Source organism: Oryza glaberrima, chromosome 9 (genome assembly GCF_000147395.1).
Source record: "Oryza glaberrima chromosome 9, OglaRS2, whole genome shotgun sequence".
NCBI classification, from domain to species: Eukaryota; Viridiplantae; Streptophyta; class Magnoliopsida; order Poales; family Poaceae; genus Oryza; species Oryza glaberrima.
In genome coordinates, this window is record NC_068334.1 from 17,801,524 (window position 1) to 17,828,107 (window position 26,584).

The 26,584-nt window shown below is 47.0% G+C and overlaps 7 protein-coding genes and 1 non-coding gene across 9 annotated transcripts; 1 reads left to right on the forward strand and 7 right to left on the reverse strand.

Moving 5' to 3' along the window:
- Positions 1-445: 445 nt before the first annotated feature.
- On the reverse strand, positions 446-2,481 carry LOC127784052 (uncharacterized). Its single transcript, XM_052311231.1, has 2 exons — positions 2,102-2,481; positions 446-1,595 (listed from the first exon to the last, which is right to left on the reverse strand). Exon 2 carries the CDS (start codon positions 1,539-1,541, stop codon positions 999-1,001), a length of 543 nt encoding a protein of 180 aa, XP_052167191.1. The 5' UTR covers positions 1,542-1,595; positions 2,102-2,481; the 3' UTR covers positions 446-998.
- Positions 2,482-6,116: 3,635 nt separating this feature from the next.
- Positions 6,117-7,369, reverse strand: LOC127785189 (polygalacturonase inhibitor 1-like). The gene has a single exon (XM_052312614.1). It carries the CDS (start codon positions 7,286-7,288, stop codon positions 6,260-6,262), a length of 1,029 nt encoding a protein of 342 aa, XP_052168574.1. The 5' UTR covers positions 7,289-7,369; the 3' UTR covers positions 6,117-6,259.
- Positions 7,370-8,769: 1,400 nt separating this feature from the next.
- TRNAF-GAA (transfer RNA phenylalanine (anticodon GAA)) lies at positions 8,770-8,842 on the forward strand. Its single transcript has one exon. It is a non-coding gene; the product is annotated as a tRNA-Phe (tRNA).
- Positions 8,843-9,758: 916 nt separating this feature from the next.
- Positions 9,759-12,827, reverse strand: LOC127785008 (uncharacterized). Its single transcript, XM_052312437.1, has 3 exons — positions 12,263-12,827; positions 11,605-12,085; positions 9,759-11,043 (listed from the first exon to the last, which is right to left on the reverse strand). Exons 1-3 carry the CDS (start codon positions 12,661-12,663, stop codon positions 9,982-9,984), a joined length of 1,944 nt encoding a protein of 647 aa, XP_052168397.1. The 5' UTR covers positions 12,664-12,827; the 3' UTR covers positions 9,759-9,981.
- A 1,025-nt stretch (positions 12,828-13,852) lies between these two features.
- LOC127783561 (uncharacterized) lies at positions 13,853-15,521 on the reverse strand. Its single transcript, XM_052310751.1, has one exon. The coding sequence runs from the start codon at positions 15,276-15,278 to the stop codon at positions 14,175-14,177; it is 1,104 nt and encodes a 367-aa protein (XP_052166711.1). The 5' UTR covers positions 15,279-15,521; the 3' UTR covers positions 13,853-14,174.
- A 1,180-nt stretch (positions 15,522-16,701) lies between these two features.
- Positions 16,702-17,279, reverse strand: LOC127785457 (uncharacterized). Its single transcript, XM_052312908.1, has one exon. It carries the CDS (start codon positions 17,277-17,279, stop codon positions 16,887-16,889), a length of 393 nt encoding a protein of 130 aa, XP_052168868.1. The 3' UTR covers positions 16,702-16,886.
- Positions 17,280-18,151: 872 nt separating this feature from the next.
- Positions 18,152-20,051, reverse strand: LOC127784110 (uncharacterized). Its single transcript, XM_052311302.1, has 2 exons — positions 19,725-20,051; positions 18,152-18,546 (listed from the first exon to the last, which is right to left on the reverse strand). The coding sequence occupies exons 1-2, from the start codon at positions 19,902-19,904 to the stop codon at positions 18,373-18,375; spliced, it is 354 nt and encodes a 117-aa protein (XP_052167262.1). The 5' UTR covers positions 19,905-20,051; the 3' UTR covers positions 18,152-18,372.
- Positions 20,052-20,750: 699 nt separating this feature from the next.
- LOC127784961 (AT-hook motif nuclear-localized protein 10-like) lies at positions 20,751-24,507 on the reverse strand. 2 transcript variants are annotated; one of them, XM_052312387.1, is made up of 6 exons: positions 24,277-24,507; positions 23,228-23,825; positions 22,686-22,738; positions 22,074-22,205; positions 21,684-21,845; positions 20,751-21,321 (listed from the first exon to the last, which is right to left on the reverse strand). In XM_052312387.1, the coding sequence occupies exons 2-6, from the start codon at positions 23,724-23,726 to the stop codon at positions 21,088-21,090; spliced, it is 1,080 nt and encodes a 359-aa protein (XP_052168347.1). In that variant the 5' UTR covers positions 23,727-23,825; positions 24,277-24,507; the 3' UTR covers positions 20,751-21,087. The 2 variants fall into 2 exon arrangements, with proteins under 2 accessions (XP_052168347.1, XP_052168346.1); XM_052312386.1 differs by having other exon boundaries at positions 23,228-24,507.
- Positions 24,508-26,584: the final 2,077 nt, after the last annotated feature.

The window sequence follows — 26,584 nt, forward strand, 5'->3', positions numbered from 1 at the left end:
GGATAAGTTCATATCATTTGATTCGATCGATGTATCGTCTGACATTGCTTAGAGCAAGAAAATGAAGAACCTCCTGTTGATGGAGACCGTCAACCAAAGAAAACGCGGTGGGTGTCGGCGTCGGCGCCACCACCACGCTCACGCCGCTCTCCCGCACTGACCTCGTGTGCATCGGCGGCGACACTGAAGAGGTGGAGCTGCCACCACCACGCTCACGCCGCTCTCCCGCACTGACCTCGTGTGCATCGGTGGCGACACTGAAGAGGTGGAGCTGCCGCCATCGGCGGACGCGAGCAAGTGCCGCCACCGGCTCCGCCGCCGCAACCGCCGCCGTCGGCGCCAGCGAGATCTCATGCGCCATGCCCACGGTGAGAGAATATGAGTGGGGGACTCGGATAAGCACAAGAACGTTGTGTCTCTGTTGAGAGTGGGACTCGGATAAGCTCGTGATGATTTCTGGTGATTCCTAGAAAATCTGTCCCGTCCCAACCGTGCCCAAACGGGATCCGGTGTTTAGCATTTCCGAAATTAATTGATACTTTCTCCGTCCTATAATATAGCAATCTAATACCGGACAAGACACTTCATAGTACAATGAATTTGGACATGCTTCTTGTCCAGATTTGTTGTATTATAAAATATCACATCCGGTACTAGGTTGCTATATTATACTAGGACGGAGGGAGTACACTAGTACTTACCATTTAATATAGGATTGTCTGACATCAAAGTCTCTTTAATTCATACTGTCAAAAAATCTTAAACACTAGGACTAAGCTACTGAATTTTAGGCTAAACCGCTAGTAAACAAACTAGGTGCTATACTATATATAACTACCTACTGCCATTAGGCAGCTTATCATTCGCACACATTCTCACAAGCCATACATACATAGTACTAGCATGTTGGTGTGCGCTAATGCAGAGATGTCACCATGGACAACTTCATCTACATGTAACAAATGGTGATCACCGATCAAAGATTTCAGAAACTTCCATCACTTGCACTCCACTCCGGCCTCGGCGGCTCTCCGCGGCGTGGAGTTCTTCCGCCGGCTCCCGTGTTGCCGGAACCCGTTCTGCTGCCGCGACGACGACGGCTCGCCGCCGTCCTTCCTCCGGCACCGCTCAATGGCGGAGGCGCTGTTGCTGTTGCTGTTGTCGGAGCCGCGCTTCAGCTGCCGCCGCCTCTTCCTCCCCGGGTTCTGAGCTGCGGCCTTGGACGACCCCGCCTTGCTGGCTTGTGGCGCCGCCGCCGCCGCCGCCGTCGTCTTCGCGGCGTCGTCGTCGATCTTGGCAATGTCGTCGTGTTCTTCCTCCTCCTCCTCCTCCTCGGTCTTGGCGACGCTGTCGTCGTCTTCGTCCTCGTCGTCGCCGGCGGCGTGGTCGTCCTTGAGGTGGTGATGCTTCTGTTGTTGTGGCCTTCCCCTCCTCTTGTACGCCGGGATCACCTCCTCGCCGCCGCCGCCGCTGCTGCTGCCATCGTCGGCTTTCGCAGCTTCGGTGGATTTCCTGCCTTTCCCACCCCTCGGCCTTCCCATCCAGGCGAACCAAACAAACAGGGGATGAGGTGGTGGTGATGTTTAAGTTGGTAACTGCAAAATAATATGATAAACAAATCGAAGTTAGGATATATTTTTTCTCTCTCTACTTATCTGTAATATGTGTGCTGCTAGTTTCAACTAGTCACAACTCACAAACTCAAATAGCTGACTAGATTTGCATCTATGCTCGTGTGAAAGAATACGAAGAACTGATTCTTACAGCTAAAAGCTGCAAGCCTATAAGCATCACATGTTTGAGGCTTGTGGGGTGAAAGATTTGAGCCAGTTATTATTACAGTGGGAAAAGAAGTTTGTTTGATGGATACAAAAGGAGAACCAACCACAGAAATACTATTGGAAGTTTGGAACAACCTAACACAAAGGCAAGAACCATGTGAATGACTCATTCATGTCCTGTAATCTTCTATCCACTGTCTAGAACTTCAATCCAAAGTCATAACTACCTCAAGAGCATGAGCATCCCGAGTACTAACTAGGTAAGTAGAGATTGGAAATCAGAAGAACGATCAAGAACAAGAACAAAAATATGTACTGACCTGTTATGATGTCTGGCAATCCGAAAACTTCCCTCGACAAGCCTTTTCCTCCGGGATTAATAAGAGGGTTTCAGTTTGCAGCAAAGAGATCTTCAGAGACTAGCTAGCTGAGCTATTCTACGATTGCTATCAGGCAAGAACCACCAACCAGGACATGAACAAGAGAGAGAGAAAGAACAGAGGAGATTCAGATATCAAGAAGAAGGCGGCGAGATCGAGTCGAGAGCTTGAGATCGTGCACAAGACTACACGAGTTTGTGCACACAGAAAAGAGAGGAACCAAGAGAGCAGGAAGAAGAACTGGCTACACCATTTCTGCAGATAGAGAGAGAGAGAGAGACTGTAAAGAGATAGGAGAAGTAGAAAAGATGGAGATGGGAGTTTGCTTGCTTGCTTGGTTTGGCTGCCGGTGGTAACAACGTGCAGCAGGAATGTACGGCCCTCAGGTACAGCAATAGCACAGTGAAAGCATTTCTGATGCTCGCTTACTTTCTTTCTTTCTTTTTTTTTTTTGGGAGTGGAATCTCTGTTTCAGGTTTTTTCCTGTTACAACCAGGATGAAATTCGTAGAGCTCCAGTGTCTGGCCCTATTAAACTATTGATGATTTACTGCGAGATGTAATAAGAGTACAAGTGTGTGTACAATGGCGAGTTCTAACTTATACAGACACAGAAATTATGAAATGCACCCCCTGGCTCAGTACATATGTACACTGCTGATACACCTGCTGGTTTCTTGTCTGGTGAAAGGGCGAGATCGATGAAACGGTGAAGAAACAGTAGCTAACCCTGGCATCTTAATTTGGTGGTACACACCCACCAAATGCATGTGCCGTAAGAAGCCAGTTACCATCTCTGCCCGATGGACGAATCGAATCGGTGATGGTTTCGAGCAATACCTGGTGCTGCTACAAAACCGGGTTTATTGCATGTATCACAGACCTGTGGGCCACCTTGTGCAGCCACACAGAAACACCAGTGTACTGTGTAATAATGCACTGGTGCAGGTACACTGGCTGTTTGCAAATTGCATGTAGTGGAACTTAATGCTAATTATGGGCCACTTGTTTGGCTATTTCTAGGTGATTTTCTCTGTGAATGATGTACAGATGTGCAGTGCAGTGATACGGTGTGGTTAGTTGATGGTCCTGCCTGTCACGGAAGATGAAAATATCAACGAAATTTTCACGTTGTTTAGTTACCAAAACAAAAATTTTCACGCTATCATATTGAATGTTTGGACATATGCATGGAGTATTAAATGTAGGAAAAAAAACCAAACCAATTACACAGATTGTGAGTAAATTGCGAGATGAATTTTTTAAGCCTAATTACACCATGGTTTCATAATGTGGTGATATAGTAAACATTTGTTAATGACGAATTAATTAGACTTAATAAATTTGTCTCGTATTTTTTTGGTGGAATCTATAATTTGTTTTATTATTAGACTACATTTAATACTTCAAATGTGTGTACCTATATCCGATGTGATAACCAAACCCAAAAATTTTTTCCCAACTAAACTTGTGATGGCCCTGCCTGTCACGGAAGATGAAAATCTCAACGGAACGAACCACTTCTCTCCAACACCCGACCAAACGCGATTCCCTCTCGCATGCGAGTCAAAGAAAAAAAAAACGTTCTCTTTTGGAGAGAAAAAGGGAAGCGGCCGGCAGGCAGCAGCAGCAGCGAAGGCGCGCACCGCACCAACGACGCATCATGCGATGCTGCTGCTGGTGCTGGTGGTGGTGCGACGGTCGCGTCCGGCGCACGGAAAGACGCCGCCGGTGGGCGGTGGCTTCCTCCTCACTCACTCGCTGCGCTGCCGAGCCCATGCCGCGGCAGCAGCAGATGCACTCATTCATTTACGCCGCTGCCTGCCTGCCTGCCATCGTGACATGCCAATTGAAACATGCTGCGGCGAGAGGTACATGGGCGGCAGCAGCAGCTTCAGCTTCAGCTCGTGTGGGTGTGGGTGTGGGTGTGGGCGGCGCTGGCTGCTGTGACGTGCTTTCCCTTTCTCGCCTCCGTTAGGAAACGATATGAATAACAACAGATCAATCACATAAGATACGGGATTTAACGTGGAAAACCATTCTAAGACAGGAAAGAGAGAACCATGGATACCAGCCAGCAAATCTTCACTATATCAGATAAGATTACAACGTCGAACAGCGACTTACAAAATATATATATAAAGGTAAAACCCCTAAAAGTATGACGGTACATACTGCTATGTGAAAATGAATTTGGATCCTAACTCAACAGCCTCGCAGGAGATATCGAGAACGTACGTAAGAGTCTACGTAGGTACAGCGACCGAGCGAGCGCGAGTGGCGAGCAAAGCAGGCAAGCGGCAGCGTTGGTGGTGTTGGTGGTGGTGGTGTGTTGCGTGTGTCTGCCTGCCTGCCGCGTCTGCTGGCGCCGGGCCGGCCGACAGCCTCGTGCCAACGCCTGCAGACGCGCTCGTCGCGCGATCGCCGATTCGCTTTCCCGGTTTCAAACCAACCATCATACGCGCGCGCGCGCGTACGTACGCGTACGTGAAGTGGTGTGGGTTTGCTGCTGCTGCTGCGGCAGCGCGTGGCCGCGCGCGCCCGTGTTCGAACAGTGGAGGAGGAGGGGAGGGCTCCAATGATCTGTCAGTTTGGTCGGCACGACGACAGTGGGGAGAGGAGGGGAAATCACGGAGGAGCTAGCTAATCTCTCGTCTCGTTTCTTTTGCAGTCGTCGTCGTCACGGTCACATGCGGATGCAGGGGGGGTGAAGTGAAAGGAAGGACAGGATCACAGGAATTTACTGGGGGATGATTGATGAAGCCCATGAGGAGGGTCCGACAAAGCTGAAAGGGCATTGGGCTTCCGGCCTACAATGTCCCCATGGGCCTACATGTAGGGGAACCACGTTCCTTTTCATTTTTATGGTATACTCCTATCTTTTAAACACAGTTTTTTTTGGCAAAATTTTATAAACTATCACAATTATCACTCTAGTTTGAATTTTTTTTCTTTGAAGCAGATCTCTTGTGTTTAAGCGATCCATGAAGAGTAGCCAGAGAAATACTTCAAGTTTTGCAGTACATTTACTCTTTCAGACGTGTGTCATTGGTATTTCTGGCTGTAGATGAGCGAAGAGGAGGGAACGGACCTTCTTTGATATTTTTTTCGTATTGCTCCAATTGTATACCCATTGATCGTGATTGCTGGTTAGAGAGGTGTTCGGTATGATGCAATGTAACTCAGACCACTAATGTGCAGCATGAGTTGAGAGAGGGAGGTGAAAGAGCTCAGATATGTCGTGTGAGTTAAAGAGTGCAGACATGTCGTCTTCTTTTGCAAAATAGAATAAGATTTGAAATTGATCTTGTGGAATATGTCCATGCCATTTGTTTTTCCAAAGTGTATCTTTTACAAGCAAGAGGCTAAAACCTATAATTATGTGATAAGGGAGATACTCAATCTATAGTTTCGTGAGATAAGTTTGTTTTGTGATAGATTTGTGCAAAATACATGTAGTTTTATGAAATTTATTCTTTTTATGATTACATTTGAAAGTTTCTTTTAAAATAATTTATGGTAGTTTTATAAGATAGTCGCATAGTTTTTGAGAGAGACCAAAAGGGAGATATTTAACTATTTATCACTCCTACAAGTGGCAATTAATAATTTGTCACTGGATTCACATGTTATAGGCATATAGGAACCCACATTTCATAAACTATGAATGGCAAATTCTTAATTGCCAGTTTGCCACATCTTAAAAGTGGTAAAAAGTTAAATGCCCCACCGAAAGAGCCTCCGCGTTGGGGTGAGTCTACTATGTAAATATTCGTGGACGACGAACGGTTTCAACAGCCACGTTTGGGCTTTCCTATCCTAATTGATCGTTCCAAAAAGGGACATTTAACTTTTTGCCGCTTTTAAGATGTAGCAATTAATTATTTGTCACTCACTGTCTATGTGTCTATGACATGTGGATCCAGTGGTAAATAATTTAGCACCAAGTGGCAAATAGTTAATTATTCTTCCAAAAGCACAGAAACAAAAGCAGTCGACAAGTTCAGATATAACAACAGCCAGTCAGCAATGGACGTACAATGCCTGTCACACTGTGTAGATCGAGCTCTACCATCTCTCTGACTCTACTCTCTAAACTCTACAGGCCGCCGTCGCAGCAGGGAGGCAGCGGGGCACCACACAGGCACCTGTTGCGAGCGTAGCAATCCGCGCCGTGCGCCGCCATGAACCTCCCCGCCGGAATCTCGCCGCAGAGCTCGTTGTCGCTGACGTTGAGGTGCTCCAGCCTGACGTCCATCAGCGACTTGGCCACCTTCCCGGTGATCCGGTTGTGGCTGAGGTCGAGGTACCTGAGGTGGTGCGGGAACCTCACCCCGGTCATGTCGAACGCCAGCTCGTTCCACGACAGGTCGATCTTGGCCGCCGGCGCTGCGATCCCGAACAGGTGCGGCGACGGGTCGCCGGTGAGGCGGTTGTGCGAGAGGTCGACGGTGTCCACGTCGCCGTAGCAGCGCGGTATCTCGCCGGTGAGCTGGTTGTGGGAGAGGATCAAGAACCTGAAGCTGCCGTGCACCAGCCCCGGCGGGATGGCGCCGGTGAGGAAGTTGCCGCTGAGGTCGAGGTACCGGAGGTTGGGGTGGTCGCCGGCGAGGGACGGCGGGATCGGCCCGGCGAGCCTGCTGTCGGCGATGACGAGGGTACGGAGGTTGGTGGCGCCGGCGAGGTAGGACGCCGGCACCGGGCCGGAGATGGAGGTGCCGGTGATGTCGAGGTCCTCGAGCAGCGAGAGGTTGGCGAAGGAGGGCGGGATGGGCCCCGACATGCCCCGGACGGACGCGATCTGGAGGACGGCGAGCCCCGTCAGCTCGCCGAGCGCCGGCGGCACGGGCGCGGCGACGCCGGCGAGGGAGAAGAGCGCCAGCCCGGTGACGCGGCCGGGCTCGCCGGAGCAGAACACGGCAGGCTCCCACGCGCAGCAGTTGGTCGACGGCCGCCACGACGACAGCCTGACGGGGTCGCCCAGCTGCGCCTTCACCCTCAGCAGCGCGGCGCGGTCGTCGCCGTTGCACTCCACCGCCGACGAGACGGCGGTGCAGGCGGACAGGACGACGACGACGAGGCAGAGCAGTGGAATCCACGACGAGGCTACTACTGTTGCATTGGCCATTTTCTTGGGTTTTTAGGGTTTTTTTTGGCAGCAATGCAAGCTACTGTGATGATCTGCACTGAACTTGACCACCTGCATATATCTATAGAAATCGCCATGAAATTCGTGTGCTAGCTTCTGCATCAGATTCTCGTTTATTCACTTCATGTAAAGGACGTTCTTGTGTTCTGCATTCAACATGCATGTGTTAGCAGCAATAAAACCGCTCAAATCCGTGCAGGATTCTGCAGAGATTGCCTCAACATGTGCCTCAAGGTACACAAGTCAGAATTCAGTTAGCGATCAGTTACTGCCATCCAGAGATCAATTGGATTCAGCAGATAATAAGCAGTGCAAGAACAAAATTATTTTCTCAATAAGATACAGATTTTGGTGGTGTTTAAAACTTATGTAGGTGAGATGAAGATGAAGATTAAGTGTTATACACAAAATGAGGTGGATCTCACCCAATCCAAATGTGGGTGAGATCGAAAAGGCCAAGAAACTTTTGCAAGTGAGTTGGCTTGTCTGTTGTTATGCAGTTTTCTACAGAATTATATATGATGGAGAAAAGCTCCTTATAGATATCCTTCGTCTGAGAGTTGTGAGGTCAAATGGTTGTCCTTGTAGGACCAGGAGCAGTCATTACTCGATGCTATAGCCAGACTTGACGATGCATCAGATAGTGAAAGTGGTAAGTTACTGGCAGACTCTACTTGCACTGTTAACAGTATCTTTGAAGGGTGATGAGTATTAGCCACATTAGTATATTTGGTTTTATAATGCACAACCAAATAATTAGAAAGAGTGAAACCTGGAACTTCAAATTCTGCCCAAACATTGAGAAATTTTGGATGTGACTCAGTATGTTTTGATCGAAAATTTGTCAGTCTTTCGTAGTACTGGCCACCCACTTGTGTCGTCCTTGTCTGATGCCTCAAATTTGTTACAGCTATCAACTATTATTCTAACTAGTCATTTTATATGACAGAAGATATGGCTGTCGGGGCCCAAATGGTTTCTGCTGGTGATCACATGGGCAGGAACGGCGTTGCTTGTTGGTAACAACTGGCAAAGTGTTGGATTTTGAAGATTGTGTTTGTGAAGCGCCTGTGTAGATCACCGGTCAAAAGAAAATCATCGATGGGGCATTGGCAATTTGGCATGCCAAAAGTGGATGTACTGAACATGTCCCTGATAGGGCCTCTTCTTTAGGCTGCGAAAAGTTCAGGTCACAAGGCGCAGAGCGCTTTTCCTTCAGTGATAACGGTGGCTGTATTTGCCCCCTAACAGACTTGAAGGAACTCTAATCTGACTATTAACATTCCAAAACTGTTAAACCCTTTGCCACCATCTCCAATCTTCTTGTCTCTCTAGTGCAGGATTTGTAAACTCCACCTGAATGCAACGTGAAAACGAAGACTGTATCTTGCTTTCCAGTGATCAGGTTGTGATAGGTAAACAACTATAGAGACTATATCTAATTCTTAGGGCACATGAATGCGGGGATAGCTCAGTTGGGAGAGCGTCAGACTGAAGATCTGAAGGTCGCGTGTTCGATCCACGCTCACCGCATTTAACTTTCTTTTCCTTTTCAGCATTGCATTTTTTTTCTTTCTTTTCCTTTTCAGCATTGCATTTTTTTTTCTTTCTTTTCCTTTTCAGCATTGCATTTTTTTTTCTGAATTGTGCATTGAACTTTCTTTTCCTTTTCAGCATTGCATTTTCTTTTCTGCATTGTGCATAGAACTTTCTTTTCCTTTTCAGCGTTGCATTTTTTTTTCTGAATTGTGTTCTTTGAATGCACCTTTTATTTTTTTTCCTTCTCTTTTCCTCTCATCTTGATTTCAACGTTGCATTTTTTTTTAACTGCATTCATTCAATGCACCATTTTGTGTTTTTCCTTCTCTCATTTAAAGAAGGATAACGAATTGCATTCTCAAGGTGTGAATATATTCTCCTTTATAAGATAACTAAAAATTATCTTCCAGTAATAAATAAAAAAAGTAGGTCGACTTTCACACCAACAAAATCGTTAGCCTACTCCCATCCCTGCGTGGGCGCAGTTGTCCCCGATCCCCTCCCGCGAACAGTAACACCTTCGGAGAGCGGGCACGCCTAACTTGTGGAGAGCTGAGAAGCATGGGGTTATGGATTTCAATTTTAAATTTCTTCATAGGGTAACTGTTGGAGCCGATCTTTAAAATTTTTTCTAAAATTTAGCACCTTGAGATTGATGGAGTGGGAGGGAGCAACCATGACTAAACTCGTAGAGAGCGAGAAATATGAATGTGGTTGTGGATTTCAATTTTGGGCATACGGAACTGTTGAAGCCGATTTGTTTTTCTTTCAAAAAAAAAACCCAAAATTTTGAGATTGAGAAGGGAATAAACCAAACGATGTGAGAGTGAGACCCTGGTGATGGGTAACGATCAATTCAAACCATCAATTTGTAAGTGATCAATGGTGTTGCTTCAAACACATGGTGATGGGGAACGACAAATTCAAACAGCAATTTGCAAGTGATCAATGGTGTTGCTACAAACACAGACGACCAGTTAGTCGACTACGGAATGCAATACATTAGCCTCCAAATGCTGCAGACGCAAAACTACGTAATTTACTCATACCTTGAACTATCCACCTTTGCTACTTGCTACAGGTCACATCTGTTCTACTAGCTTACACTACACTACCCCCAAATTGGCAAATTTCTACCTCCTCCCACCCCGCTTCGCCGCCGTCGCCGTCGCCGCCGTCTTCTCCGACCGGTTCACCTTGGCCCTCTTCGACGGCGGCGTCGCCGTTGCGGCGGCGGCACCTCGCTTCGACGGTGGCCGCCCCACGCTTCTCTTCGGCGTGGCGCTCTTGCCGCCCTTCTTGGAGCCGCCGCGGCCGGCATCCTTCCTGCCGGGCCCCTTACGCGTCTTCTGCGGCTGCTCCGGCGACGTCGCCGCCGCAGCACGCTTCCGTGTCCCCATTGGTGAGCCTTTCTTCTTCTTCTTCGACGGCGACGAGCCCTGGTTTAGCCGTTTGAGGAAGTCCACGGCGTTCCGCTTCTTGGCGGGCGTGGCTGCGTCGGCGGCGATCTTCTTGTCGGGCTTCTTGCTTCCGTCGGTCGCCGCCTCCGTCGCTTCCGAGAGCTTGGCCATTTTCCGGCCGCCGACGCTGGCCGAGTTCTTGCCGGGGCCGCGGCCTTTCTTCGTCCTCAACCCCCACGCCTTGTCCTTGCTCGCTGACGCCGACACGGAGACCTTCTTCTCGCCGTCGTCGCTCCCCTCCCCTTCCTCGGCGGCCTCACCCTTCTCCGCGCTCTCCTCCTTCTTCGCCGCCGCCGCGGCCTTAGCGATGGAGCTCCGCTTCCGGCAAACGATGAGCGGCTTCCCTCCCTTCTCGATCAGCGACCCGACGATGCCAGCGCCGCCGCCGCCGCCGCCGACGGAGACGACGCCCTCAGCTCTCCGCGTATCCTCAGCCGGAGGGGACCCTGCCGCCGCCGCCACCGCGGCGGCGGCGGCGGTGCCAGGCTCCTGCTTCGGCTCGCGGAGGCGGAGCGACGAGTACACGAGCGCGCGGGCCTCCGCGGCGGCGCCGCGCTCCGGCCCGGCGCGCGGGAAGAAGACGAGCGCGTTGGCGCAGAGCAGCAGGAGGTCGCGGTAGAACTCGGCGGCAGCGGCGGCGCCGCCGCCGCCACCCGCCGGCGACGCGTCCAGCCTCCGCCGCACCATCTCGATGTCCACGTGGCGCCTGATCGCGCCACGGTACGCGTCGCTCTCCTGCAAGTGAATTTTAAAAAAATGAAAAAAAAGAAAAAGAAAAAGGAAAAAAAAAGGAGAAAATATCTGTGGGGGCATCTGGCTGGAAGGCACCCCACCCGCCCAACTGATTGCTACGCTGCACCCAACCAACCACGCAGAATGATTCAAACCAAAAATCGAACAAAAAACTAGGAATTTTCAAATTCACCATGAGCTAATCCGATTTGAAACTTTCGCGTTCGTTCGTAGGACACAAAAAATATGAGGTGTGCACATGCGTCTCACCTACCTACCACACAACAAACCAACCCGAATTCATAAGCAAGCGATGACGCACACGATTTTTTCTGGTCACGTAATTCGGATTAGTGCTAGTGCTATGTCATCATGCCACATGCGTGGCCCTAATCTAATCCATAATAATCAAGAGGACACCCCGTTAATTACGGGTGGGTCCCACCCTCTGACATATCGTTTGAAATTCCCCGCTTTACCCCTCCCCTAACTTTTGACCGGCGGCGGTAAAAAACAAAGGGTAAAAAGGGTAAATTGTAAATGAGCGGTAAAATTCATTTTTACCTGGCTTTCGTGCAGCCGCTCGAGCAGGGGACCGAACCTGGCGGCGAACGTGTCGAGCAGCGCGGCGAGCGGCTGCGACGACGACGACGACGACGGCGACTGCGAGGGCGGCCGCAGCGCGGAGGCCTCCTCGCCGTCGGCGTCCTCGTCGGCGCCGGGCTTGTGGCGGCGGCGGCGGCGCAGGCTGGCCGAGCTCCGCAGGTCGCTGCTCTCCTTCGACGCGGCCACCGACTCGCCGGAGGCCTGCTGCTTCGCCGCCGCCGCGTCCTCGTCTTCCTCCTCCGCCTTGACGCTATGGTCACCGGCGCGCGCCGCGGGTTTCAGATCTGTGGAATTGGACTCCCTGCACGACCGGCCGGGCTCCTCGCTCGACAGCCGCTCGTCGCCGTTCGCCGTCTCCGGCTTCCCCTCGCCGCCGCCGCCGCCGTGGATGCTTTGTTCTCTCTCCTCTCTCAGCCGCTTCACTTTCGTCTGCAGCGTCCTGAGACATGAAAATAATAATAATAAAATAGTTATTTATTTATTTAATAAGAATTCAATAATTGGAGACCGAGAGATCAGCATCAGACGGCTCATGAAACGCGCGGTTTAGAGGCTTTTTGAAAGAGAATTTGGTGATTAGATTTTTTTTTTCTTCTGGTGTTTTAGTGTTTTTTACCCGATGGAGAGATCGCATCGCTCGACCTCGCGGCGGAGCTCGGCGACGCGGAGGCGGCGGAGCTCGTCCATCCACCCGTCCGCGGCGGAGGCGTCGGGGCCACCCTCCTCCGCCTCCTCGTCGTCGTCCTCCTCCTCCGCCGCCCCGCCGACGGAGAAGCGGCGGTGGAGGTGGCGGAACCGGAGGCGGCAGCTGGTGGGCGTGAGGCCCGGGCGCGCGGCGAGGGGGCTCCGCGTCTGCACCTCCATGGCGACGGAGTCCCAGCTCCCCGTGCCGTGCCTGCTCACGGCGCAGGCCAAGAGCAGCTCCTCCAACGTCCCCCAGATCTCACCTCCACCTCCTCCTCCCGCCGCCGCCGCCGCCGCCGGAGACACGTCGGGGCCGTCCGATCCGTCCGCCATGTGCTCTCGTCGTCGGCGGCTGCTTCCCCCCTTTTTCTTCTCTCTCGCTCGCGCACGCTTCTTTGTTCGATTTTTATCTCGGAGAGATGGATGGGATGGATAGATAGCCTCTGCCTCTGTGATTCGAGCGCGCGGCGGCCTCGCGCACCCAAAAGACAATTTCGCGTTTCTCAGGGGGGTGTTTTGGAGAAGGCGAGCGTGCTGTTTTCAAACTGGGGCCCACCTTCTGCCTTTCTTTTTATTGTACGATCCCCATATTGCCCCTGATTGCGCATACTATTATCCCGTACTATATATGAGACGCAAATGTCGCAACAAACCGTGTTCATTTCTTAGGCCTTGTTCCATTAATCCCTATAAGTAAGGGATTAGAGGAGATTTATTTCACACCTATTATAGTGTGAAATTATCCCCCCTCAATCTCCTACAATCCTATTCAATCCCCTCTAAACCGAACAAGGCCTTATAGGGGAAAATTCTTGCTCCAATTCCAAACCGCAAATTTGATTCGCAATACTCTCTCTAACCAAAAAAAACTCAGCATATCCAGATTTGTTGTACTATAATTCCATCCCAAAATAAACTCATTATGTACAAATTCGTTATACTAGGATATGTCTCTATATCCAATTCGTTGTAATATGTCCAATTCTAGTACGAGGTTTATTATTTTTTTACAGAGGGAGTAAGTTTTTTTTAGAAAAAAATTGATTCACAGTAAACGTGTAAACGATCTAAGCAAAGTCAGACCGTGCACTTTCTTTCTTTTTTGACACGGACGGCAACAAAATGCTTGATCCTGAAGGTGCATGATCCTATAAAGTATGCCAAGAATTCATCAGGATGCGGATTAGCCCGTGAGCTGACACGTGGGATCTGAATAATTTTGGCCCGGATTATCGGCTGCGTTGGATTGGTACGGGTGAACTGTTTGACTGGGCCTCCTTGATGATTCGCCAATGAACCTGTCCTTGCTTCCGTGCTGAACCCGTGTCTTCACTGTGCGGTTACAAGAAAAAGATTTGAACGAACAGGGCATGCCACTCGTCAGAATTCATAGTTTCAAACTAGTATTCCCTAAACTCTCAAATTCATTCATGCCGAATGCAAAAGCTGGCACTCTGTTTATCATCAATTTTTTGTTTAGGAACTTTGATCAAAGGTACAAGCACAGAGATAATGATCATATGGATTGAAATTGTAATAAGGATGATCTGGAAAACTAAAGCGTTTCATACATCTCAATGGAGCTGAAACTTCAACTAACAAAAGAGCGAGTTTATACATGGCGAATTGGAGATAAATAATACTACTAGTAGCAGTCTAGCACAAGCAACGGCCTGGAAAATAAGGCGAGATTATTACATCACCTTATGAGAATTCCATTTGCTTCCCTGGGGAAGCAAACTGCACCTACCAAATGTATTATTGAGCGCAAAATTTTAACCAAGCAGCGATGTCAAGTTGCAGTATTGCAGGGGGTTGCAATTTCAGCAAATTCTGATACTTCTTCACTTCCGGCGAGCCTCCAGTGCCTTCTTCAACTCCTCGCTCGCCTCATTCGACACCGGCTTCGGTCCACTGTCCACCATCTCCTTGCCGTTCCCGTGGCGATCTGGCTTCGCCAGGAATGGTTGTGGTGGTGGTGGTGCCAGGGACGACGGCATCCTTCGGGCGTCGCCTTTACCGGGCATTGAGGCGGCTCTATTGCCACCGATCTCGGCACGCAGGTCCTCCACGGTACGCCGCAGCATGATGCTCTCTGCATTGAGCACCTCGAGCTGCCTCTTGACGAGCGAGAACCCTTCAGTCTGAAATTCCGGCGCATCCTTCTTCTTCCCCTTGTCGGCATCGGAATGTGGAGGATTCCGCGGCGTGTGCTCAATTGTGATCTTGTTCATGACCAGCAGCGGCAACTTGTTGATGGCCAGGTTACCCGCCTTGCGGCCGTACCCGTCGTCGGCGAGGGCGGCCTTCAGCTCGGGCGGCACGCGCAGCCCCCACTGGAACCGCAGGCTCGCCTTGCTCCACAGCGGCAGCACGCTCCTGGTCGTGAGGCGCATCCCGGACAGCAGCGCGCCGACCCCGCCGCCGCTCTTCCCCGCGGCGGCCACGTTCGCGGCGAACCCGTTCCCGCTGAACGAGAACGCCCTGTGGTCGTCGCCGCCGTTGGCGAGGTCGGTCAGCTTGTGCGACGGCGGCGGCGGCGGCAGCGGCGGGGCCGGGGACGCGGACGCGGGCGGGGAGATGACGGAGTTGGCGAGCGAGAAGTCGCCGATGCGGGGCTTGAAGAGGAGGGAGAAGGCCGGCGGGCTGGAGGAGAGGAGGTTGAACTCGGCGGAGATGGCGAACGGCGCGCGGGCGGGGGACCCGAGCGGGCCGAGGCCGGTACGGACGGAGAGCGCGAAGGGCTGGAGCGGGTCGTTGGGGCGGTACGAGAGGCGGAGCGCCGGGCCGGAGGCGAAGGCGGTGGAGAGGTCGAAGCGGAGATCCCGCGAGTCGCCGCCGCCGCCGGCCGAGACGCCGGTGAGGAACGGCAGCCCGAGGACGCCGACGGGCACCTTGGCGCGCACCAGCGGCCGGTCGTCGTCCCGGAACTTGATCGACGCCTTCATGGCCGGCCACCTAGGGTTAGGGTTTGGTCGATGGGGGAATTCGCCGGATTTGGTGAGGTTGCGGGAGGATAGCGGCGGTGGAGGTGGGGAATTTTGAAGTGCGGAGGTGAGGGATTTGGGGGATGGGGCGGAGGTCGTCACGCCATTTCGGAGGAGGGGGCGTCGGCGGCGGGATTGAATTGGGGGGAGGAAGCGGAAATGGAAGGGGGACGGAATTGGGTTGGATGGCTCTCTAGCTGGATGGACCGTTTTTACTCTCCTTCCTTACTCCCTTTCCTACCTGTAATAAGTTTATTTTTAGCTCCTATGTTTATTTAAAATAAATTTATTTTTAAAGCAATTATTGCTCTTTACATTTATTTAAAATAAACTTATTTTAAAGTAATTATTGTTCGTTACATTTATTTTAAAATAAATTTATTTTTAAAATAACTATTGCATTGGAGTTTATGAAAGTATGAAGTTATTAAAATTGAAAATATGTAACATGAGAACATGTTGTATTGGGATTTGATAAAATTGACTGCCCAAACTACTCACTCGAGTGCAGGTTTATTATAATATAATTCGCCCGTTTCATATAAGGGTTTTTATGTTTGTTTAAGTTAAACTATTTTAAGTCTGATTAAATTTAGAAAATAACAATAATATTTATGTTATTAAATGAAAATAATTATTGTGAAATATATTTCATAATTTACTTTTTTATATAGCATATGATAATATTTTTCTCAACAAAACCTGGTAGCACTTATAATAGTTTGATTTATAAAAAGAGAAAATCCAAGAAATGTTAGTGATAAGCACCCAATTTTAAGAAAATGTAATCGGTAAGTATGAGTTCTGTAAAATATCATTGTACAAGCGACTTTTCTCAGAAATGTTATCGTCGACCATCCGCGTTGTTAAATACATCATTCATCCTATAGCACTTAACGGAGGGTTACCAACGGAATCCTAATGATGATGGTATTTATAGAACAAGTTGTTTGTACGATGACATTTCATGACACTCACACTCGTCGATATCATTTCTTGAAATTGAATGATTGTCAATGACATTTCTTAGACTTTTTTTTCTATGAAAAAGATATAGAATCTTTTATATTTTAGAAACATATATGTTCATAATCCACCGTTTGCGAAGCAAATTCTTGTTTTCTCAGAAGATTATTTTCGTAATAATCCACATGTGCATAAATTAATTGTTTAGTTTGTTGTTTTGGACTCTACCGTGCACATCACCACCTTCTTAGTTCGTGAGTACATCCCTCCATGATGGTCTAAGAAAGCCTAATGACAGGTCCAGTCATTAATTCCTGATATGGACTTTAGGCCCAAAATTGTACTCTCAAATAGTCAAATCTAAATCTCATTATTATTTTTTTCCCTATAAACCATCCATTTTTCAAACCTTGGCCATCCAACTGAATTTTTTTTCTTGGGTGAAAAACTGAAAATGCATTACACGGTGCAGTCAAAACTGGCCTAACATCCTCCAGGAAATCAATCCTAAACAAATTATCCAATTGCTAAGCATAAGCTACATTTACAAAGGGATCAACAATTCAGAGTTCAAATTATCCAATTGCTAAACATAAGCTACAGTTACAGAGGGATCAACAATTCAGAGTTCACTGGGCATGGCACGATCGCGGCGTGCCTGCACGCCGCCAACGACGACGACGCCACCGCCGCCGCCGCCGCCCCGGCGCTCCAGACCACGCCCTCCTCCGCCTTCCACACCCCGTCGTCGAAGTTGCGCGCGTAGCTGTCCGAGTCGTACTCGTACCTCGCTGGCGCGGCGAGCCTCCTCCTCGCCGCGCGCCGCCGCCGCCCCGCCGCGCAGTACAGCCCCGCGGCCGCCGCCCGCCGCACCGCCGCCCACCACGCCCTCGCCGCGGCGGCGGCCGCCGCCACCGCCACCGCCACCGCCGTGCCGCCCCCTCCTCGCCGCCGGCTCTCGCACGCCGTCAGCCTCCGGTACGCGATCGCACCCATCTCCAAAAACGCGCCTCTCCTCTTCCGACTCGTGCGCGCGTGTTTTCCATTTTATAAACTCTTCACATCATCATAAATGTGTTTTTCCGGACCAGCTGGCATGTGGGACCCACCCGTCGGGGAGGAGGACCTGTTCGGTGCTACTCCAGCTGCCAGGTGGGCCCACCACCAGAGGCAGTTTAATAATTTTATTGTGAGCTCTAATCCGTGTTAGTACTACTGCTAAAACAAAAGATTTGGGTTGAGTTTAGTTCACATCAAAATTAGAAGTTTGGTTAAAATTAGAACGATGTGATGGAAAAGTTAAAAGTTTATGCGTGTAGAAAAATTTTGACATGATGAAAAAGTTGGAAGTTTGAATAATTATTTTGGAACTAAAGACAGCGTTGTTATCCGAGATGGGAGGCATATTGGCATTGTTTCCGGATGCGTATAATCAAGCTGGGAAAGAGCAGAAGTACAGGCTGTTTGATTGCATTTGGTGACCTGATCAAATCAAACCTATTAGTGTGCCAGTTGCTGGGCTTGATCTTTGTTAGGAACAAAAAAGGCTGGGAGATGAATAATAATAATAATAATATAGTATCAGAACAAGTTCTTCCAAATCATTGGTTATGAACGGCAATGCTTTGGATTTCAGAAGTTGGCATCTGGTAATGAGGGGCCATGACAGCTTCTTAACAGCAGCCAGGATTCCAGACTACAGAGTGCTGGAATACCGACACAGTATCACAAGACTAGTTCTATGTTCTGGCCAATTAGACAATTAGTACCCATAAACGGATATATAGCTGCTCTAATTGGCAATCACCTGTTAACAACATAGTAGCTGGGATTTAGTAGTAGGCATCAACTGGCAAAGCAAGCTTCCATGATCTTAACCTGATTGCAGCTGTTAAGGGAACTACCCCCAAAATGCATACAAATATGAAAGTATGAAAGGCATGTAGCCAAACTACTATGGATATTTTACTGAGTTTACGCACGTTTCAGAATTCCCTGTACAAAAGAATCCAATTTGAAACAAAATAAGGTTTTACCATTACCATGAATCTGTCTTACACAACTACTTCTCGATGCCTAAGTTCATATCTCATTTCTTTGCCTTAGAGAAACGAAGGCACCTGTACTTTTCACCGCTAACAGTGATCTCGAGGGCACCGTCTTGGTTGTCCTGATTCGAAGCAGTGCCCATGAGCACGCTCTTTTCCTTCTCTAAGTTCTCCTTTTCCATCTTCAGCCTTGCCTCTTGCCGCGCAATCTCAGCCTGTGAAACATGCAATTGGATCAAGTCATGCTGCAGGTCAAGCATAGTTCACTCTATCTGTCAAAACAAGTTTGTCATTTCATTTGCGAATAAATAAATATGAGTAAAATCATCAAGCATAGTTCACTCTTATATGTGAAAACAAGTTTGTTCAAGCTTCAAACCATCTGAAAGAGGAATGTGTTCTCAACTTATTCTTTCTACTAATCTGGCAAAGATATAATGGTAACAGGTCACTCTGCACTAATACAGGGTCCAAAATCACTCGGCATGACAAATTGACAATTAACCAGAATGGAACCAAGTGATTGTTTTGGATAGGCAAGAATCAAGTGACTGGGAGTTTAAATTTCCCCTATCAAATAGGATTACCTTATTACAGTCAGAACAACAACATTTAACAAATCTCTTAACCAACAACATAGCCTTCCATACGCAAAACATTTATCCAAATGAATTAAGATCAGAATCCGCCAACACAGCCATATTGCTTATATCTCAATAGTAGTCTCTGAATGGAACTATGAAAGGATTCAGCCATTTTTGGGACTTGCTGACACACCATAATCGATGGACAGGAGGAGGGTAACATACTGACTACTGAGACAAAACGACATGATAATAGGAACGCCAACAAAACATGTAAAGAAGAAACAAGCCAAAATGTATGCAATAAACTTCGGTTGACATAATATAATTCATGTAACTGTACATGTCATGTGATGAAGCAGGTATGACTATTGAGGAAAGATCCCAAATGTACCACGAACTAACCCACAGGTCTAGATTATCTAGGAAAGATTTTGTTCTCTCACAACATGATTCAAACCTATTCATCCTTAAAAATTGAAACCTTGAGAAGGTAGTCATAAATAATACGGCAATCCTACTCATACACTCTAGTCTACATATGCATATTCTTCACATTTGGCAGCAGTTCCACCAAATGAAATTCTTCACCATTAGCAGTGTAGTCAGATTCCTATCGGCATAGGAGCTAAACTACTGAAAAAAAAAATCTAATAAGGCATTACATCCTTGTCCGCTTAGTTGTTTGACTTGTTTTTAAGCCAAAAACTGAGAAAAGAAAAAAAAAACAAAGAAGAAAGAACAGGGGCGGATTTGGAGTGATGGGGGAAGCAAAGGAAGGGGATCATCAACATCAGATCATCACCGACCTCGCGGCGGGAGAGCTCGGCCTTCCAGGCGGCCTCCCGCTCGGCGACCTCGCGCTCCCGCTCCTGGATGTAGCTCTGCATCTCCCGCTCCTTCATGACGCGATCCTGGATGTCCGCGTCCAGCGCCTCCTGCAGCTCCTTCACGAACCTGTCCACCACCGCCTTGATCCGCACCGACATCTCCCTCCCCCTCACTTCGCCGCCTCGCCGCCGCTGGCGCCGGACTCCGGCGGCTGGGCTAGGGCTCCGATGCGGCCGCGGCGCGGCGAAATTTTCGTGGGCCGCTCGTTTCGTCGTGGGAGAGAGCCCAGCCTCTGCTGAGTCAGCAACTCTCCTGGGTCCGTACGCTTTCGACTGCGAAAGCCCGCAGAAAACGTATTCCAGAAAACCGTAATCATCAAGTGAACACGTACTCTTTGTAAACTTGCAACAAGCCAGCAGGATGAAAACGGTTGGGAAAACATCTTCGTCCTTCGACCATTCTAGTAACCATACTTTTCTCGGAAACAGAAATGGTTTAGAAAAATAGAAAATATCAAAAAATCAAAATCACATATTTAATTTAACATGGCTATATAATATAACCACATAAATTCATTTCTATTTTTACCATTTTCATTTTCCTTTTTCTTTTACCATTTCCGACGGTTTGGTAGGTACAAATAAGAAACGGGCTTTAGTCAGTCGGTTGAGAATTTTCGTGACCATTTTCATCCTACCTATGACCTCCTTTGAAAATTTTCATTTTTGAGGATTTTGGTAGAAATTGAGCTAATTTCTAATGTTCCAAAGAATCCAAAGTATCAGCATCTGAGATGCGGCATAAAAGAGATGCCTCTTCTGTTGGCATGTCCTTGCCAACCGAAAACACATGATCTCCCAACTTCACAGACAGTCACACAATGCAAGACATACAGTGACAAATGGGTTAGCATCAGCAACAGAGAAAAATGAAAAATGTGCAGAACATTTTTCAGCTTCACACAGAGAGAGCATACCAGAAGGTAAAAGAACTGAGCCACAAGCTAACCGCAACATGCCAACATAGTTACATAGAAGCAATGAGCTTTTTCATCGGTGTCTGGAAGATAAAAAAAACAATTTAACCACCTAAATAACACATTGAGTCTAGTCTCCAATAGTAACAGCACCTACACCAGAAGAGCTAGCTAGAGATGCAACGGCTACAGTTTTCTTCCCTGATTCAGGTTCAGACATTACACTAGATAGGGGGGCTAGTTAGGATCCATGGCGTCGCACCGGAGTACCTCGAGTACCACCGCCACGACATTTCCTTTTGCAAGTTCTACGGCGGTCAGACGGGACCAAGGTCTGGTCACTGATGATGATGAGGAGGAGGAGCTCACTTCCAGGATAAGCTGGGTAGCCCTGGCTGGCCATGGTTGCTGGCCGTGACACCTTGGTTCAGCGGGCTCCCCGGGCCGCCCGATGATTCACTCAATGTGCCCCTTGATGGCGGGCTGCTTGGCCCCGTCCCGCTCATCGGCACCATCTTTAGCGGTGCAGACATTGGGTCTGAAGGAGCATGCAGCTTTGGCCCCTTTTTCCCTTCGGTGTTGAAGCTTCCCACCACAATCTGTGGACACAGGAATGGTAATTGTTCATTATACATAGTGTGTAACACATAATTGTTCATTCTGTAGTAGTGTGTCACACACTTTAGAAGATAGAACAACCTGACATAAGCTACAGCTTCAAAAGTAAATATTCTATAAAAAATCCAAAGATGTCCACCTAGCATCATTCAGATAATATTTCCTTATCGAAAACTACATGAAAGCCAAAAAACTTCAAAGGAAGTCCAAGACAATGAATGAATTTCAGCAAACCATATACTATAGTAGTTAGTAAAAATAGACAAGATCATAAAACTATAACTAACAAACTTACATACAGAGAGATTTTCTAGAAGTTTATGGTTGATGTAAGGGGGAGTACCTGCACTGGTGAAGCAGCTGTCAGAAGTCCAGCAACTCCACCACCCAAGACGCGACCATCAGGGCCTGCTAGAGAAACACTGAGCCCACCAGTTCGACTACGATGGCCTCCATTCTCTGATAGAAGGAATGAACCGGACAGCGACAGTATCTCAAATCGTCCCTGTTCACAGAAAATAAGAAGGTTTCCTGGTTTATTCTTCAACGGTGGAATAAGAATTTCCACTGTGGTAATTCTACACAAACCTAAAACTCGAGCTAGATAATTCATTAACACCCACAGTTTTACCATATACAAACTCTTGTATTAGTATTTACAGCTTATGCAGTGGTTGCATTTGATGTTGAAAATAGATTTTCTCGATATCTTCTGACGGTCAGAAGCACATACCTCGTATGTTACTGTTCCACCGGAAGTAGCAGCTTGCCGAAGTGTCACATTTGATATGGCGCCGTTTGCTGACAGAACGCATACTCCACGAGTTCCATGCTGGGAGAATGACATGATCTTTGCAGATACATCCTGAAATGTAGAATTCAAGTCATTTCCAATTAGAAGACTGTCCATATTTGATTTCTGCACCCTTATCCTTGTATCTACACACAACCAAAACTTGCCAAGTGCTTCTATAGCATATAATCTTGTGATATGTAAAGTACAATAACTAAGATAATGGGTACTGTAGTTAAAAAAAATCTTAAGATCTCACAAGATAGAATTCCATTCATACACCATGCATAAAGACACAGCTCACCCGTAGAAATGTAAAATGGAACTATGTTAGCATGAGACTATATTTTTTTCACACATTTAATTGAAATTAATAGCTACAAGATAAAAAAATGCCCAGGTGTTAGTATGTGCTCAAGTGACAATAAAAACCAGTAATCTGATCAAGACAGCAACACAATCAACAACAACCAAATGTCCTATGTTGCATCCAAAAGCAAGTAGATGGATGAAAAGAAAAAAACAGAAAGCAAAGACTGAACATTGCTTTACCTCTCCAGCTTTAACAAAAATAACATGAGGTGTGAATCCAGCTCCTGCTGACCCTGCAAATTGCAATTCAACCAATAATGATCAAACACATTTACTGACCTCGAAAAGAAGTGAAAAAGACACATTCCAAAACACCAGTCATAAAAATCATAGTTCAGTAATGTAACAGCTAAATAGTAACCACGAAGTCGCACAAAAATTACTGAAAAAATAAAACCAAACTTTCCTATTCAAATTTTGCACTAAAGAAGGGTTCCCTTCCATGCTAGAAACAAAAGAAAAGGTTTCCTAACCACTTAACCAATAATCTGCATACAGTAAATCATCTCAGATCTAGTAAAAACAGCCAGCAAAACCTGAGCAAGTGCAGAGTTAAGTACTCCTGACAGTAACTTTTTATCCTCTAAACAAACAATAACAAAATGAAAAACCAAATGAGTTTCCTCTAAAACTTCATCTCCTCTTCTTGAACATAACAAAATAACAAAAAACTTTAGCAAAAAATGGAATAGTATTATAGGTTTAGAGATATAGTGATATACCGATATCTCCAATTCCGAAAGAGGGCACGTGCTTCTTGTTCGTGGAGCCCTTTGGCCGCCCCCTCTTCTTCGCCCCCGGCGGCGGCGCCGACGACACGGCGTCCGGCGACTTCGCGGCAGCCGCCGGCGAGAAAGGCCCGGAGGCCGCCACCGCCGCGGTGGACACGGGCACCAATGCCAGCGACATGGAGCCGTCGGGGCCGTACTTCCTTGGCCGGCCACGCTTCTTCTTGACCACCGGCTCGCCGGCGTCGAGAGCCGCCGCGCCATTGCCTCCTGCGGGCGGGTACGTCGCCGCCGGGGCCGGGGCCGGGGCGGAGTTCACCGGAGCGAAGATGGGCGTGCCGTCCGCCGTGTACGCCATGCGCACGCTCTGCATGCCGCCGGACGACGGCGGCGGCGGTGCAGGCGCCGCCGCCGGCGGGCTCTTGGGCAGCACGAACGGCTCCCTTCCTCCCGCCATCTCCGACGACGCCCTCACCTGAGTCACCTCCATCATTCCCACACCTTCTCTCGCAGAAGCTCAGCTCAGCAGCTCACTCGGCTCAGTGATTTCTTGGACCGAAATTTCAAGGCGAGCTGAGGAAGAAGACGAGAGCTGCAAAAACCACCATAAACCCCGCGCTGCTCAAAGCTGTGGAACAATTTTTTTTTTCAACGATTTTACAGCGGAAGGATGGTGATTTCTTGGAATGGGTGAGAAGGAAGCTCAAATGAGGGGAGAAAATGGAAAAGAAAATCGGAGGAAGAAATGGTAAACCCACAATTTCCCAAATAAAAACGGAAAAATAGCTGGAAGGAGTTTTAAAATCCAAGGTTTAATTTGGTTCGGATTTAGCAAGTGAGCACTGAAACACAGATCCCCGCTCGAGCAAAGTAAGCAGCGAAAAATTACCAAGAAATTACCAGGAAATTAGGGACACTAGCGAGTACTTAAGAACAAACCGCAAGAAAATAATCTGAACAAAAAAAAAAGAAAAAGGCTAGAGCAAAGCTTGAAAAGCCTTATGCGGAAAGATGGAAGCTCAAGAGCACTCGCAGAAACTCACTCAAAACAACTCGCGAGGAGAGGAGAGAAAATTTAGGGATTTCGCTTGTCTCCTACGTAAATTCCCCTAACTCGCCCGCCTCTCCAATTTTTCTCTCTCCGTTTTTTTTTTCCTTCTCTTTCTTTTCCTTTTTCTTAACGCCCCTACTAGCACGTAATCTTTGGGGAACAAAAAAGAAAAGGTTTTATAATTTGGGAAATAAAAAATGAGCAGGTGAGGTGAAGCACGTCAGGATTGCATTGGTAAAGGGTCTACCTTATTTGACCCCAGGGGACTTTATTTTATTTACTTTGTGTCCTTCCTTTGCTCTTGGCTTTATCTGCTTATGTATTTCTTCTTCTTTTTTTTATCTTCCTCTTTTGTTCTGTTTGTTTTTCACTGTGCCCATGGACCTAACCAAAACCATTTCCAATCTGCCCACAAACTCCAGCCAAGCACATGCCAACTGTCTTGCAACATCTCATAAAACAAAAGAGCATGCCTTTTGAAGTTTTGTTTTGAACAGATTCATATTGAGGTGAAAAACATGATAAGTTGATGTTTTAAACTGGTATGTCATTACATGTAAATATATATGCCTTCACATGTACACTTTGTATGCTTGTAAAAATACAGGAGGTAATATTTAATATTTTTTACCATCACATGATTTAATATTTTTATCATTTAATTATAAATCATATGGCATGAAAAAGTCACGACTATGAGAAAAAAAATCCAAGAATACTAATGATGACAATGAAATAGGGAGCAGTAGTCGCATATATCCTCCTTAGAAACCACTATATCTCGTCCTTAGATCCTACGAAAATAATTGTAAAACATAGATAATTCTAACATTGTTGTTGACCAGCAGAGTTATGATAAAAACATGGTTATAACAACAAGATACAATAATATTATATAGTGGTGAGATAAGAGATACCTAGAAAAGTCTATAAATCTTGTATTAGTGATTTCTCCGTAACATCCCCTGCAAAGGGAACCATAGGTTTCTATGACACTACAAAGTAGATATGTAGTAACATAGATTGAAATGGAATTTGCTGGGAGAGATGAAGAATGTGGGTGGAATGGTGAAGTAATATAGTGGGATGCGAATGGTTATATATCATTTGAATCTTTCAGTTTGTTGATTTACGTAACCAAAGAAGGAAGCTCTTAACCCATAAGCTTTGTACCAATCGGATATGTGCAACCGTTAAGTATTCACATATTTTATTACCCTCTCCCTATTTCAAAATAGCAGTATGTGAATGGATATATGCCATCTGAACGTTTCGATTTTATCGATTCATCAAAGAAGGAAGCTCATAACCCGTTATTTGTACCAACCAAATGTGTCTAGCCATTATGCATTCACGTGTTTTAGTAACTGCTCTATGTTTCAAAATAGTAGGATGTGAATAGCTAAAAATCATTTGAAAACTTAAAATGATTTTCGCTCATTAGGCATTACACATTCATATGCTCATTAGGCATTCGCTTTTCTGAGCATCCGCTCTCGATTTCAAAATTAAATCAGAAAAAAAAATCGTGTGGCCAATACATTTTGTTTTCCAAAAAAATATTAAAGTGAAACCATCGGAGTCTGCAATTGTATAAACTGGACAAGGCACTTGAGATTCCTACAAACGCACCAATTCTTTTAATTTTGGAAAAGTTGTTGTGACATAATAAATCTGTAATTTGTAAAAGCAATACTCTTCAAATTAAAGAAGATGAATCACCAACCAAGTTATGCAGTCCTAAAAACATCATTGATGTAGTTTCCTCCTCACACATAACATAATCATAGTGTGTAGACCACAAAGACCATTCCAGTAACGAATTTACAAGGAAATTCTAGCCTGAGCCATTCTAGTATTTTGCTAGGTGACACAAAAAAAGAAAAAAGAAAGAAAAAGTCGGCACCACAACCCTGGACCAGGTCAACAAATCCGGATTTAATTTTTGATGAAGAAACGAAATCGAAATAGGACACGGCATCATTAAGTCGAGCACTTTTATTCCCCTAAAGATCCAAACACAAGCAGTACCAATTGCTAGGCATGGCCCATTTTTGCACCCAAAATTTCTAGCTTTTCTTGTCCCATGCAATGCTCCATCTTCACGGCAAAGTAAATGGAGTATATTTACATGAATTTTCTCATGTCCATGATGCTTTGAAATAATTGCAGTCACTAGAGGAATAATAATTATTTGGAATTACCAAAAAGAAAGAGAAAGAGGAGGGCCTAAGCAGGAGAGATTGAGTGCCTGCTAAGAATTAGCCTGCAAATCGAATAAAGTTCTGCACTTTATTTAT